The sequence below is a fragment of the Magallana gigas genome, chromosome 1 (genome assembly GCF_963853765.1).
Source record: "Magallana gigas chromosome 1, xbMagGiga1.1, whole genome shotgun sequence".
Classification (NCBI taxonomy): domain Eukaryota; kingdom Metazoa; phylum Mollusca; class Bivalvia; order Ostreida; family Ostreidae; genus Magallana; species Magallana gigas.
In genome coordinates, this window is record NC_088853.1 from 69654081 (window position 1) to 69670476 (window position 16396).

At 32.5% G+C, this 16396-nt stretch overlaps 1 protein-coding gene and 1 long non-coding RNA gene across 8 annotated transcripts in view; both read left to right on the forward strand.

Annotated features, from left to right (window-relative positions):
* The window catches only part of LOC117687200 (multiple epidermal growth factor-like domains protein 10), a 105592-nt gene extending 97453 nt beyond the window's left edge, over positions 1-8139 (forward strand). For 6 of the 7 annotated variants that reach the window (XM_066076623.1, XM_066076646.1, XM_066076651.1 and 3 more), the window contains 10 exons: positions 1464-1601; positions 1680-1811; positions 1921-2058; positions 2709-2846; positions 3422-3562; positions 3842-3959; positions 4062-7546; positions 7675-7761; positions 7863-7919; positions 8004-8139. In XM_066076623.1, coding sequence (XP_065932695.1) covers positions 1464-1601; positions 1680-1811; positions 1921-2058; positions 2709-2846; positions 3422-3562; positions 3842-3959; positions 4062-4251 — 995 coding nt within the window. In that variant the 3' untranslated portion in view covers positions 4252-7546; positions 7675-7761; positions 7863-7919; positions 8004-8139. The remainder of the gene's footprint in view (positions 1-1463; positions 1602-1679; positions 1812-1920; positions 2059-2708; positions 2847-3421; positions 3563-3841; positions 3960-4061; positions 7547-7674; positions 7762-7862; positions 7920-8003) is intronic. The other variant, XM_066076629.1, reaches the window with a different exon arrangement.
* A 3737-nt stretch (positions 8140-11876) lies between these two features.
* LOC136273055 (uncharacterized) lies at positions 11877-13571 on the forward strand. Its single transcript, XR_010711226.1, has 3 exons — positions 11877-12051; positions 12139-12278; positions 12385-13571. It is a non-coding gene; the product is annotated as an uncharacterized lncRNA (long non-coding RNA).
* The last annotated feature ends 2825 nt before the right edge of the window (positions 13572-16396 follow it).

Sequence of the window (16396 nt, forward strand, 5' to 3'; positions counted from 1 at the left end):
AATGCATGTACTGTTAATTTTGAGGAAATAAATATTCTTGAATAAATAATCTAATATTGCTAATCTTTCAAAAAAAATTAAAAAGGTACATAAAGTATATCGTTTTAGCATGATTAACAAATTTATGAGGTAAATAACAGTAGATAAGATTTTCCGTTTTCCCTTCCGTTCCGTTTTCCGTTCCGTGAACCCATCTAATCGAAGAGCTGGGTAAAACTAATACCCGCTAATGAGACATGCAGACCTGTGTTGTGTACCGGTACGTAACTTCAGACAAAGATCATTCATTTGTAACATGCATGTATTTTTATGACCTATTCTTCAAATCCACTTGCACTATTTTATTAGGTAAATAACAGCTTTAAGGTGGTGCAGGACACCTGCATATTGTGATGTACATGTATACTTTCTATTGAGATAAACAATAAAGTATATTAAATATTGATTAAATATTTACCCCCCAAATAATGTTACCTAACATTGAAGAGCAATGGGTTTGAGCGTTTACATGTCTGTAAAAGCATTGGGGTCCAAGGTGTATTTTTGGTTATTTTACAATTGATATAAATGAATTTTCATGGGGGGGGGGGTCTGGACCCCTCACTCCCACCCCTTCTCTAAATCTTTGCACACGATGATGTTCATGTATGCACACAGAAGCAAATCTAAAACCAGCAACCGCGACGGGGAGGGGGCATAATTTAATTTTTAATTTTGTTTGTAATAATTCTGTAGACCATTATACTTTCTATGACATAAATTGTTAAGATTATTGATTAACTGAAAATTCACTCAAACAGTTCTACCCCAAATTGCACATAAAGTGCTGCTCATGTCACGATGTGTATTATCATATGGGAAGTGATCTCATCCTTCAGTTATGAAAATTATAAATTTTAATTGTATTACCGGAGCTTGCATATAGCCTTCATTTTTAATTTAACTGGTACAAAACAGTGTTATTTAGGGGCAAACACATGGTGCGGGTATTACTGTCTAATGACAGCATCTAGTTTTCTTTGTTTTGTACTCATGTAATTTATTTTTTGGTCCTGAAGAAGGGACTGGTTGTCCCGAAAATTTGACAATTTCTATTGTTCGTGTCGTTAGCCATTTTTAGTGCTTTATATATTCAGTTTACTGGCTTAGTATCTATATATTAGATCCGACACTTTAAAGATGCCTAGTGTTGTTGTTGATTCTATTCAGTGTTATATATATATATATATATATATATATATATATATATATATATATATATATATATATATATATATATATATATATATATAACTGATTTGTTTGTTTTTTCAAACAGAAGATTAAAAATTGGTTAATCAGTTAACCACTGTATTGTTATATTTACACTTAATGTATTTAAATCAAAATTAAATGATTCTATGCAGTCTCCAAACCTCTTTTTGAAACGCTTATTTATGTTTGTTAAATATATTGTATTAAAGTCTGCAGTCACAGGAAGTATGGAGAAAATTGCAACCTCTCTTGTGGACACTGTGTAAACGCAGAGCAATGTCATCACATCAACGGAACCTGTATGAATGGATGTGACAGTGGCTATGAGGGGTTAATTTGCACAGACGGTATTTCTATAATCATTATTGCCTAATAAGACCGTAATTTTATATATGAAATTTTTTTTTCCCCTCTTTTAAATTCAGAATGTGACGATAAACATTATGGACCAAACTGTATGGAAATGTGTAACGTAACTTGTAAAAGCTGCAACAAATCGACAGGAATATGTCACAATGGATGTCATCCTGGATGGAGAGGAGAATTTTGTCACAAAGGTTAATAAAATGTCTCATGGTCATTCCCATTTCTGCTATAAGTAATATATGTTTTTTTTTACTTTTTAGAAAATTGAAAGGTCTTTTAAAAACTCACATTTGTTTTTAGAATGTATAGCAGGTTTTTATGGAGAAAATTGTAACAATAGTTGTGGACATTGTTTGAATGAGTCAGCATGCCACCATGTTACTGGAATGTGCGATGTAGAATGTGACCCTGGGTACCAAACTCCGTACTGCGCAGAAGGTGATGACTATTGTCAGAATACGTTTAATAAATATTACATCTGTTTAGAAATTCAAATCCAAATTTTACTAACAATATATAAAAACAAACTGAAAATTATCTTAGTGCATATGATACGTTAAAACATCGTATGCATAGATATGCCATTTTTAGTCATTTATGAAAGAAAAAAAACAGTAGCTTAGACATACTATGTTAAGAAAATCAGTACATATTTTCTTGACTGCAATAATTGTTCATAGATATTTCTTATTATTTCAACTATAATTATGGTTTCGTATAGATAGACAGCAAACACTTAACCTTATTTTTAAAAGTTTTGTTTAAGGATTAAGTATCATTCTTTGAATATTGTAAGGCGATAATTTTGGTCGGAGGCGTGGTCAAATCATGTAAAGCCCGAATGGCTTTATGATAGATTTGATCATGCCCCGTCACCTCATAATATTCACAGAATGATTCTTTGTTACTTATATTTATATAAATTTCAGCAATTGTACGATTGAATATTTGAAAAGAATTAGCCGAAAGCGTGTGCCCTAATTACACCTCATTCGAATTTAGTGAACTGTATAGTACAAAACCATTATGTAGAGTAATCACAATCAAAGACACAAAGACAAAATGTAAATATCATTACTTTAATTTAGAATGCAGCAAAGGAAATTATGGAATGAAATGTAACGAATTATGTGGGTCCTGTTCCAATATATCAAACTGCTCTCATGTGGACGGAACTTGTCGGACCGGATGTAGTCCCGGCTATCGGCATAATCTCTGCAAGAATGGTATGGGTTTTTTTCTTGTTGTCAACCTATTCTATGCATTCATACATGAAAATGTCTTCGGATTCTAAATATTTTGCATATAATTATGGTTTAAAAAAATGCTTTAAAAATGTTCCAAAAATCATTTGCCTTATTAGAAAGACTTATCAAATATTTTAAAACAAGTAAAAGTTTAAGTGGAATAAATTTTACCTTATTTGTAGCGAACAAACGTTTTCACTTGATTAATTTGGATCTTTTTTAACTTGTTTTAAATTACCTTTTCAAAAGTCAGTTGATTTAAAAACAGTTTTTCAACTGATGGTGAAAAAAATAAATGTATCTCTTTGTAGTTCTGTAGACATTTATTTAAGAGCTGACGATTCTATTCTTCAATGAAATGATAGAATATCAGAGTTTCTATCAGCTCTGACTACTAAATTGGGATAAATTTTTATGCTAAAATTGATATTGGTAAGCCCGCATTTCCTCTTATTTTCTTAAATGCCGCTACCTTCGTTGCCCGAATGAATCACCATTTTTTCAACCAATACCATGTACATGTATATACTGTTTATACCATTATCGTCATTTAGTATGCGAATTCGGTTCTTATGGATCTGATTGTAATCAGGAATGCAGCACGTTTTGCAAAAAGTCACGTGACTGTCACCATGTCACTGGAAATTGTAAAGATGGCTGTAAAAGTGGATGGCAGGGACTTGACTGCCTAGAGGGTCAGTATGTGAATGGTGTTGTTTTTTTTTGTTTTTTTTTTTTAACATACATCTGCATTGTTCACTAAACTAAAATAAAAATTGTCGATAGATTTTTAAATAAGAAACAATTTCTAATAATGAACAACATTTAATCAACAAAACAATGAGCTTACGGTTTTCAAAAATGTCGAATTATTGTGAGTTTCTTCTAAAAAAAAAGGGCCATGATGAATATAAACACAATGCAAGTACTTCTAAATGCTTCACAATCTACTACATATATTTTTTTCTTTTTAGTATCAAAACTTATAGTCACTGAAAAGAAATTAACGTCAGAATTTAATGGAATCCTCAGTGCATTTTGTATCTTACTATTTCTTAATGGAGTAGTTATCACGTACTTTGCGATGAAACGGTAAGAGAAAAATCACTGCGCCGAATTTTAATGCTTTGATTACATTATACACAATTAAAAGTGGATTGATACAATGTTTGATATTGCGCTTTGTTTCACAAGTTTTAGGAATTCGCAAACTAGACAACCAGCAGTTCATCAATCGAACAATGTTCAAAAAGATTGTGCAGGCGAGGTATCCAACGTTTATATCAACGAGAATAATAGAAGTGAATACCAAGAGCTCGGAGAATTTAGCAAAACTGAGACATACGATACTCTTCAAAACTTAGCTTATAATCATAATATTTAGCAATTTTCAAATCTAAAAATCAAAATTTACAAAAAGAAAAAAAAATTCATTGGCTACATCAACATGAAAAGAAAAAAAATAACAAAATGAACAGTTATATCAATGGCCAAAACAAACACATTTTGTCCTATAAATTGCAAAACGTAATATCTAGTAAAACTAATCGTGATTTGAATAACAAAAAACAGCGATTCAAAAATACATTTGTCTCTAACCACAGAAACAGTTTCCAATGGTTATGGAACTAAGAACTGACAGCCGCCTTTTACTTGATAATCATGATGTAACCTTTTTTCGGTGATATATACTCAGTAGTATCGCAACCATAGTTCCATTAATGTTATTTTCGAATCATCTTGAAATAAAGAATTTCGAATAATAAATGAGCTTTAAAAATTTCGTAAGCATGTGTTCACAGATAGCCATGCTATGACCTTGACATGCTACTATTACATATTGGTCACTATGATATTTATGTGTACCTAGGTACTGCGCACTGAATGGTGTTAATGATAACTAACAGAATGAACTCTGTGAATCTTGTAGCACTGCGTAGTATTCCTAAATGATGTTATAAAACCAGGTAAATAATACAGGCTTAATAATATCTAAATTGAGAGTTTAAAAACAAGTGTCTTATTTGGCGATTCTGTGTCTGCAACGATAGCTCTGGTACTTTATATTGAGTCATATATTGTGTATTCTATATATAAACCTTTGTAACCTTTTATGCCATGTATGAATCAACGTATTATGAGTAAGTGATGCCTCATACCTAGGTTGGGGACTCCGAGACTCAGGACTCGGAGACTCAAATCCTGCATCCGTACTCCTTGATTGGCAGTTTTGACAGTTTTGTTACTTTGTTTAGAATTAAAATATTAATCTTAATTTTGAACACTAAATGTTCACTCATGATCGTCGTAAATGGGCCGAACTAGTCAGAACTGTCTATCATAAGTAAAATGTTATATATACCCATGCAAAATGACGTTGAGCAGATTCTTAGACTCTTTTATTTGGCTGCTTTTAATTGTTGTAATTCTAACTGTACGATCACGATTGTTAATAAACTTTTGGTGAAAGAAGTACTGGACTTCGTAGTTTGAGTAGCATCTCCAAGAGATAACACAGTCTGAAGGCTTACACATGCCACTTTTCTGTATTTTAAGGTATCCGATACATAATTCGATCGGCTAACTTCGGCTTATGTCGTATAAGATCGTAAAACTAAACATAACATGTAAAATTTCTCAAATTTTCAAAAACACATATTATAAATCATATTCAATAAATGTTAAAAGAAATGAATTGAATATTAATTAAACAAAATTAAAAAAATTAAAGGTAACGCGTACGAGAATTCTCGAGATTGTCAACTTCCGTAATGGCGCCTGTAAACAGAAGACGGAACAAACTCGGGCAGTTCAAATGTCAGCTGAGAATCAAGGCAAGGGAAAGCAAAAAAGCGAGCAACAATGTGATCGAGGAACACAATTATACATCTGCACATATGTGTTTAGGTTTTAACGGGTGTAATGTGTGTTGTCCCGGTCTAAAAAAGTTGAATGCGGCGAGCAAAATCAGCACGAATGATCTGATATTGAAAGGTCGACGTATTGTAGAATTTAGTGTTCTCATTGAAGGTCTTTCGAAATGTTTGCGAAATGTTTGTGTGGTCCTTTATATCTATCTCTACAAACTGTGAAAGCAGAAATGAAAGTGGGGCGGGATATTTATATGTACAGTGTACATACTGCGGTAATGTGAACAGAGTACCTTATGGGAAAAAACAGAAGAAGGTGACCGGTCCTACTAAACAGAGAACTCTAAAGAACTCTAGAGAACCCTAGAGAACTCTGGGGTTTTTTCATTTAAAAGGGCTAATAAATGCTTTATTATGCATGTATCTGTTCAGTAACATGTTATACTACATACATAAACTCATTAAAGTTGATGTTGATTTTAAACTAATGAAAGACAAATTCCCGAAGGAAATCTATTCGGCGTGATCGTCAAACTCCGATCCCGATCTAATGTCATTTAGACATTGTTTCTAAATACAGGTTACCTCAAGCCATTGGTATAATAATGCACGTAAAACACAACATAATATATATTAAGCTATCACATTTCAATGACCATATTCTGTTGTTATAAATATAACAACTTACGTACGTTATTATCATTGTAAAGAAAAAATGTATCCTGCTTTTTACCGTTAACGAATGACTCTTAAATTTCATTTGATCATTAGAAATGTATTCCTAAAGCATATTGTAAATGATTAAAACAGAAATATAGAATTTGACCACAATTGTAAACATGCCCCTTTAATTTCTTCTGCAAGGAAAAGGCAATTTATGCACTATTTTTAAAGCCTTTATATCACTAAATTAATATTTACAATTTCTAGTGTCATAGTGGATCTCGGATATTCTTTCGATTGTCCATTTATAAATGCATATTCATGGAGAAGAGTTGTTTGATTACACTCAGCCGTAAAAGTATCAAGATTTGAAATTGACGACAAGCAAAAAGTCAGTATTTTAATTAAAATCATAACAAATCACAAACGGAGAATAAAGACACTAACGCTACAAATTATAAAATATAATTAACCTTAAATAAAATTCATATTAAGAATCATATTAAATGTTGAAAGAATTTAAAAAAGAGTAATTTTAATGGTCTTGTAAACTGCTCGGGATCGAGATCCTTTGAATAATTTAGTCTCCCCCAACTTGATGTTTTGCGTGAAATAATTAATATTTACTTCAATCCAAATATTTTTAATAAATTAATAAATTTTCGACTAAAATACAACTTTTTTATCATATAAAATGCAAAAATAGGTTCTAAATACCTTAAATATGAAAAAATCCCCAGAGTTCTCTAAAGTTTTCTAGAGTTCTCTGTTTAGTAGTACCCGAAGGTGACAGGCCAGAGAGGAATGCCCAGCTTCTGCGTAAATACAAAGCTCGGTGCAGGTAGTTATTGTTACTCATTCCTATAAAGAATAATCAAGTTTTTTTTTAATTTTTCCTTTGCAACTGTATATAACACTACCTTATGCAAGCATGTATTTCTGATAAATTTATGTTTTTTTTAAAGCAATGATTGATTCAGTTGGTGGTCCACAGAGAATGAACAATTTTCTTGCAACACTCAATCTACCAACAGTTAATAATAAAAATCTGAAAGTTATGGAACGCAGGGCTGGTGAGATGATTGAGAAATGTGCAGATGAGAATATGGCAGATGAAAGTCAAAAAGCATTCAGAGATGAAATGAGGTGTGTGTATTTGTAAACATCTTGTTATTACCATAGAAACATACTTTTAAAAAGTGTTCTGTGTTCTTAAAATTATTTTTCTTTCTTTTTTTTTTATTGTAATCTATAACATGTTTGTCAAATTTCAGAGAAGTTGCAGCACAGGGGATGGATTCAAATGCAGATTCTTTTGATAAAGAACTTGGTGTGGTAGTAATTGAAGATGAATTTAGAGGGTAAATATTTGAAGTTTAAGCATATAATGCTTGATTATAAAAGTTAATATTCTTAAAAAATCAAATTTCATTTTCAAAACTGATATCTTGTTTGTTTGTAGAGATCCAGCACTAATTGAAAAATGTAATTCAGGAGCATTTGATCTACTGACTGAGAGGTAAATAAATCAATGAACTGTTTAAATTGATTTTCTATAATCAAGAAATAGATGAACCTATATGAGTTGTAAACATGCTTTCAGTAATAGCTCATCCCCTCAACCTCCTGCCAAAACCATGCCAGTAGAGAAACATGTTGGTGTTAACAGACCTGCATCCACCAAAACAAAAAAGAAAATTATATTCCCCTCAAAGACCCGATCAGGAATGACTGTAGCAGCTGATCATGCTTGGCAAAAGAGTTATGACAGCTTAACAGGCATTTTTTTCAAACTATTCCAACATTTTTATGATGCTAATGTAGATCTAGTCTGTAACAATAACATGTATATATTTTCAATAGGACACACCTTCCTGATAAGTAAAAGGAACAAAGTATTAAAGACAGTCATCAAGCATCGCTCTTGTGCAACCTGTAAATGGTGGAAAAGAAATAGGGCAGGTCAGAGAATAAGGTCTCATAGATGTGTTTGGAACCACAACGGAAGTGCTATAATGATGGAAAGTGAGGCTGGACTGCTTGCATTGAAAGAAATGTCAAGTCAAGGTACGCCAGTTGAGATTATTGAAGGGGATGGGGATAGCACTCTGATTGCCCGTCTAAAGAGTCAGTGTGGTCTGTCAGTTGTGAAAAGACTGGACAAAAATCATTGTGTCAAAAATATTATAAAAACTTTGTACGATCTTCGAAATTCTTAAGTAGTGAAAATATCCAATCAGATAATACAGCATTTGTCAAAGTGCATTAAATACATATTTTCAAAGAATCAAGGTGATAAAGAAGGAATGCGAGAAAATTTGGTGGCTTTGGTTCCACATCAGTTTGGTAATCACAGCAAATGTCACGGGAGATTTTGTGGGTATAAACGCAAACCTAACGAAACTTATGTTCATAGGAGTTTGCCATATAAGGTACCATTGCAGGATCCATTATTACGCCAGAGCCTCGATGACATTTTTGCTCCAATCATTGCCAAAAGCGCCTCATATATAGAATTAGGGTCAAGTCAGGCATGTGAGCATGACAATAGAGAAACATGTCTGAGAGTTCCAAAACATCTCCATTATGGGGAAAGTGAGAGCTTAGCCGTCAGAGTTAAAGCGACTGCAGCTTTTATTAATGAGGGTAGAAAGTATTTGTCAGAGGTAAAATGAATGTTCAATTCTTTCTGATCTGTTTGTTGATATTTCCTGTGGTACAAGTTGGAATTTTGGCAGGTCTGTTCTGTTCTGCTGTTGATATTTCTTTTGGCATTAGTTGAAATTTTGACATTGTTTAATTTGTTTTGTTTTGCCTTTCTGTGTTCACTTGTTCAGACCCTGCAGATTTAGTATGTTGAAGAATTGATATTATAGACTTTCTTTATTACATCAACATGTTTACAATGATATGCAGTGATAAATTTTTGATTTGAAGTTGTGATGATGTTAAATTGTTTGCATTATTGTTAAAATGACACTATGACTCAAAGACAGAAAACTCAAAATATGTTGGAAAATAAAATAATTATAATTAATTCTTTAGAGATCCTAAATGTTTAAAATTTAATTCCATGAAATGTTGTGAACTCATGCATTTTCTTATTGTAATACTTTCAGACATTTGTCAGCAATCACAGGGCGAAAAACCATCTTTAAGCAAGTCCTTAAAGGTGGCTTAAAGGTGACTTAAAGGAGCTTAAAGGCTATACAACCTTTAAGCCGCCTTTAAGTCACCTTTAAGCAAGTGCTTATAGGTCCTTAATGTCCAAACTTCTTTAAGCTACCTTTAAGCCACCTTTAAGCCACCTCTAAGCATCTTTAAGTGGCATTTACGCTCTCTTTACACTGCCTTTACACTGTCTTTAAGTGGCCTTTAAGTCAATATTGATCAAGCTGAACAATAAATCATATATTAAATGCAAAAGCTCTTTTATAGAGATGGGAGGGGGTCATCCGAGTGATAATATAATTTCCAAGGTGTTCCAGGCGGTTTTAATCGTCGCTCCATTAAACACAGATCGCTATCATCAGCACCGCTCTGATGGACACAGATTGCCGTTATAAAATTCTTTATAATTGTAGGTATGAGCGCAGTCTCTGTATCTTAATATGTGCATAAAACTAATTAAAGTATGTTTGTTTCCTATTATAAATTTATCGGTGAAAAAAATCTCAATCTCTCTCTCTCTCTCTCTCTCTCTCTCTCTCTCTCTCTCTCTCTCAGTTCATCCGGTTATTAAACAAAATAAAGATAATGAACCAAAAATGCATGATTTAATTTGTTAATCGGTTTAAGGTTTGTATTTTTTTTTTCAATTTTCATTATTTCTAACTCTAGATCTGCTAGATACATGTTAAAGATGAAAAGACTCTCAACTGCCTTTGTTATATCGGGCAGGATATTACTGCTTTGTTTGTCTAGACAAAGTTTTGTTCGTTTGTGTATATCTAATTAGAGTCTATTGTTTGTCCAACTTAAGAAAACCCCTGGAACTAACACAGAATATACAAGATATACACAGCAGTTGTGTCGTGTGCCCAGGTGCATGTTTGTGTATATCTAATTAAAGTCTATTGTTTTTCCAACTTAAGAAAACCCCTGGAACTAACACAGAATATACAAGATATACACAACAGGTGTGTCGTGTGCCCAGGTGCACGTCAGGGTTTCTAAAGCCGTTGAATCTTAGTATGTACGAGTATACGATAAGTCTAGTGAATAAAAGTTAATTTACATTTGTAATTCATTTTCAAAGTATTATTTCCTAGCTCTGGGTTTCAAAGATGTTACGTCTACAAATTAACGATACATGTATGTAAGAGTAAAATCTTGAGGCTAATTAATTAATGTACCGGTGATCATAAATAGGGGTTGATTATTTAAATACATGTATAAGGGTAAATATGTCAAATATACCCGGCCTGGCACATCATTCAATTGTATGTACAAGTCATTTGCAATTGTCACATGCAGTAAATACGTCACCGGTAACTGGTAATTTTGTTTGTTATAGAATTGATAGTTTAAAAATCATGTACATGTACATACAATTACATGTAAATATTTAAACATATTGGAACGGCGCCGCGATCATGAAAACCGGGAAATTGCGGGAAAGTGAACAAATACCCTAATAGTATCAATGCATTTAATAAAAGAAATGATTTCATTTTCCTTCTTACATTTTTATAGCCTAGTTATAAATTAGATGAACGTATATCTACTCGGTTTAAATTTATTAACTAAGAAAGCCTACTATAGTGAACCTAACGGTTTTCATTTAGGTATAATATATTTTTGTTCACTGAAGACCAAGTTCCGTATTTCATTCTAAATACATGCATGCATTGAATTTATAAATTAGATATAATTGATTGTTACAAACTGAATGGTTTGTCAAAATCTTTTTGAAGTAAACACATTCAATACAGTGATTCAATATCCACTGATATATAGGATATAAAAACGCTCATTTATATGTAAGTTGCCGTGGCGCAGAGGATGTGTGGAGATGCTAGTAAACTAAGGGTCCCGGGTTCAATTCTCGCCGTGGCCGGTTTTTTTTTTGTGTTTTTTTTTTCATTTTTCTTTCTAGAACAAAAACCGTTTTGATACCTTTTCTTTCATAAAGTTAATACATTTTGTTGGAAATAAGCACAAAATTGAATTAAATTTTTTTTAATGGCTTAAAGGTGGCTTAAAGGTAGCTTAAAGGTGGCTTAAAGGTGGCTTAAAGAAGTTTGGAAATTAAGGACCTATAAGTTGTCCTTAAAGGTGGCTTAAAGGTGGCTTAAAGATAGTCTTTAAGCTGCCTTTAAGCCCTCTTTACGCTTTCTTTAAGCCACCTTTAAGCAATACTTATAGCTTAAAGGTAGCTTAAAGGTGGCTTAAAGATCGTCTTTAAGCTACCTTTAAACACCTTTAAGCTATCTTTAAGGAGGACTTAAAGATGGTCATTCATCCTGTGAATGGCCTATCTCCTGGACACTTCTGTGATTCGTATGCAAAGAAGATGGATGCTGACAGAATGAAGAGAAAGAATCGGGCCAGATTACCAGAGAGAAAAAGAAGAAGACTATTTTTGAAGGAAGAGAGGTCTACCTCGAAGGGAGGAAATGAAGCAATTGAAGGATTGCCTTATCAATCTGGTTTGTCATTTGACAGTTATAGACATTTTTTCACAATTATTTCAGTATGGACAAGTTTGTATATTATTTATACCATATCTGTTTTAGAAATTGGACTTTCTGTGAAAGAAGAGGATATAGAAAAATTCCAGATCATGTGCCAAAGCCCTGCTTTTCCTCCTCTTCGAATTTGAAAAACTGCTCAGCACCCAGTATTGTTATTTTAGATCTGGAAACCACTGGCCTGAGTAAATATTTTTTTCTCAAATATTTAAAAAAAAAAGAAAAAAAAGCAAAGCTATACAACCAAATACAAATAGACTATTATCAGTATTTGCATCTTTATATTTTCAGTTCAGCATGGCATTATGCCCCACATCACTCAGATAGCTGCTGTGAACAGCAATACCAAGGAGCAGTTCTCAAGATATGTGGCTCCAGACCTGCCTATTACACCAATGGCTGAAAAAGTCACCAACATTACCTGGAGTGGTGGAGTTCTTTGTTACCGTGGTGAGCCCGTTGATTTTGTGAGAATAAAGACTGCACTTGTAGATTTCTTGGAGTGGTTGGAGAAATTTCCTACCGTAGTGATTGTAGCACACAATGGCCGAACATTTGATTTTCGAGTATTATGCAACGCATTTCGTAGCTGTGGTTTGCAAGTTAGATTTTGCTCTAAAGTCTCAGCTTTTTGTGATTCACTTATTCTCTTCAGACAGAAATTCCCAAAACTTGAAAAGTATAAGCAAGAATTTCTAGCACAGCTTTTCTGTGGTCATACTTACAATGCACATAAAGCTCTCGATTATGTCATCATGCCAGATGAAATCATGCAAGCTGCACTTCTGTCTGTTTCAGACTTTAAAAAACATTCTTATAATACATAATGCCAATTTCTTCAGGAAGAATTCAATTCTTGTAAGTCTAAAAACATCACTTCCCTTCGCCCTCTTATCAGAGAAAAAATCATGAAATCCTGCACAACAGAAAATATCGCTGGATCTGGACTAAATTTGGGACATCTGAGACTTATATTCAAGAGAAGTGGTGAAGATGGACTAGTAGATGTGTTTTCTATGAAAAATAGTTTAGGGAAACCAAGAGTTACATCAGACAAAAAAGTGTTAGGAGAATGTATTCCAAAACTGTGTGCATATTTTAGCAAATGAATTTTATTAATCGGTGTTTTTAATCCAAGTTTGAAATCTGTGTGTCTGTTTACAAGTACATGAACTGTGGAGACAAATATTTCTATTATTTATCAGCATAAAAAAATAAGTGAAATACATTCATTGTAATGACAATATTTTAACCAAACTTTCGAAAAAACATTTTTGTCAAAAAGTTGCCAATGGGTTATCTCTCTTTGTGAGTTGTCGTCCATGATGACCTATTTATTCTTAACTACTATAGCAGCCTTGTTGATTAAACACAAAAAATATTATAGCTTCCAGATATGTAACAGAAATAAAAATTATTCAAATCGACCAAAAATGTTATTTTTTCTTATGTCCTAAATTATGGCTTTTTTGCATAACTATACTTGCCGAAATTTTAAATGTTGAAAAAAAAAATTGTTTTTTTGAAGTATTTACATGTACATGATAAAATACACAAGATAACTGATTTTAGTTCTTATGTTTTTTATTCATTTTTTGTTATAAAATTAATTAAAAGTAGCCGATTTTGAATTTTCGAAAAAGTTCAGAGTTATCTCCCCTTATGAGTTATCACCCTTGTTGACCTACTTTTTGTATACCCCACAGGGTGGTCATCAATATCCAATAAAAAATGCATATGCTTTCCAGGCATCAATTTTTATTGAATTATGGATCGGATACCTTAATATTACATTACGATGAATAATTTGAAACTATTTTACGTTTTTTGATTAAGCATGAACAATATTCAGTAAATGGAATCGTCCTGGTTTTTAACAGCAAAATACCCGCCGATGAAATTAAGACCTTAATTCTTGATAAGATATGTAATTTAGACTGTAATTTATCACTTTCGATCATGTATAGTTTGCACAGTATACATATATATCTATATAAATACTTGCTATATAATTTAACACCTATATGCAGTAAAAACAATCTCCGATTTTTAACGATAATTTTTATAGAAGCATTAATCAAAACGTATTCGTTATGCTACCTTAATTTCAATATGAATTAAAATTAATTACATGTATGTCATCAAAGAAAACTGTGTGTATACTTTCCAAAGCGAATTTCATTTTTTAGACTACTTAAGTTCATACTCATTCCATCAATGAAGAAATACAGCAATGTCAACTGGAAGTAATTTTGTTGGTTTAATGTATTTGTATAAATTTCTATAGCTGTTTTATTTTATATCTCTAAGTGTAACATATTTTTCTCAAATGAACAAAACATTTTCCTACAGGCGTATACTCTTAATTGGTTTCGGCAACCGTTGCTAGTATTTAGTCTGTTGATAAATGTGTCATGTTGATGTCAATAATTTCATTTTCCTGTGCAATTGGAGTGCATTTTTTTCGTTTGCATTATTCAGTCTTTTAACCGTATCAATTAATATTTTCGAAGCGTCTCATGAAAACACAAAGTATATAAGTTTCGTTTTGGCGGAGAACTTGATGGGTATAGTACGCCACTGTTAACAAGAAATGACAACTTTTATCTCTGGCTTCAAAACAATAAGGCAATTTAAGGATAAAAACATTAGTTTATTGCAAAATTTCAGCTGTATATCGAATTATTGTATTTTGATTAGACACAATTCAAGAACTTATTGTACATTGATATTGACTAAAAATGGTTTCGACGTTCAAATCATAAAAAAACCCATAATTTAACGGAAATTAAAACGACAAAACCATCTTTAGCAATGTATTTTACATTCATTAGAATTTTACATAGCGAATAAACGACAATGTTTTAGGCACATATACAGACCTAACACTCTTTAATTATTTTTCTTCGTAAAATTATTAGTCTAATTATGTTATGGTATTCGAGAAAACTCTTGTTTGGTTTGTTACTATCTTACGATAAAAATGTATGGCATCATTAAAGTCTATTCTCGACTCGATCCGTGTATGGTCAGTAACCAACTAAAATAAATCAGAAAAGTTCACATAACTCTTTATTAATTAAACAATCTATTAAAAAGATGCACATAAGTACCTTTAAGTAAGTATGGTTTATAAAAGTAGAGGTAATCCTTATTTAATTCGTCTGCACTGCTGACCCCAATGGATACCTACAGTACCAATCAGACCCAACCTAACACCAGAGTAAACCCCAACTAAACCCCTGGTTTACTTTCGGGGTTTACTTTGGGTTTACTCGGGGTTTACTTTGGGTTTATTTATGAATTGATTTTGTAGTCAACTTTACGCACTGAAGTGTGAAGCAGACCTGTATTTATCTTATCATCCTACTGCCTGTAATTCCTGCCATTGTATATTCCGAATAAACATGCAGCGTCTGCTTTCAGGGTATTCTTCTGATCGGGGTTTACTCTCTGTGTCCACTCTGGGTTTACTTGGGGTTTACTCTGGGTCCACTCTAGTCCACCCAGAAAGTAAACCCAGGGTTTAGTTGGGGTTTACTTCCTGTACTTATTTATAAAATCTTCTGGTATTGATGAATAACTTATTAAAAAGTGCTAGATTCCATCATTAAATGTTTTAAATGCTGTAATAAGACATTGTGGCTTGATTAGTAAATCAATGTTTGGGTTTTTCAATTTTTAAATATAATATCAAACTAGAGCCGAGCTCGTTGCAAAGCAACGAGTAGGTCTTCCGTTGCAACTTCGTCTCGCAAAAGGATTGTCCATCAGTCTGATTAAAACACCTCCTTCTCCTGACACTTGTCAGAGCCTGACAGACCCTGTATTGATAAAAGGTCATCTTTACACGACCATTTCTTCTTACCAATTAGAGCTTTAGAAAATTGATTGGAACTCTTCAAATGGAGACACACAAAAAATTAATTCATGCCTGTTTTCTATGTAACCTCTAGATTGAGTATTGCACCACTCATTAAACAGATAAAGGCATATCTTTGCTAAGTATGTGTTTATTTAGATTGTATGTAAATGTGGAGGTCAAGTGGAGATAGTCTGTTATTGATACAGGTCTATCAGAACCTGGCGAGTGTAAGGAGAAGGGAAATGGTTTTTAATGATACTGGATTATCAATATGATGATAGTAAGTTCAAGAAATCGAAACTCAATTTCAAAGTATTATTTTCATACCAGGCAAATTCTTCGTTTAACTTACTTCAAGTTTAGGATAACTTTAAAAAGTACATCATTTATGTACATGTATATAATTGATTTAATTATAATAAAAGTGTGGATGTGGCG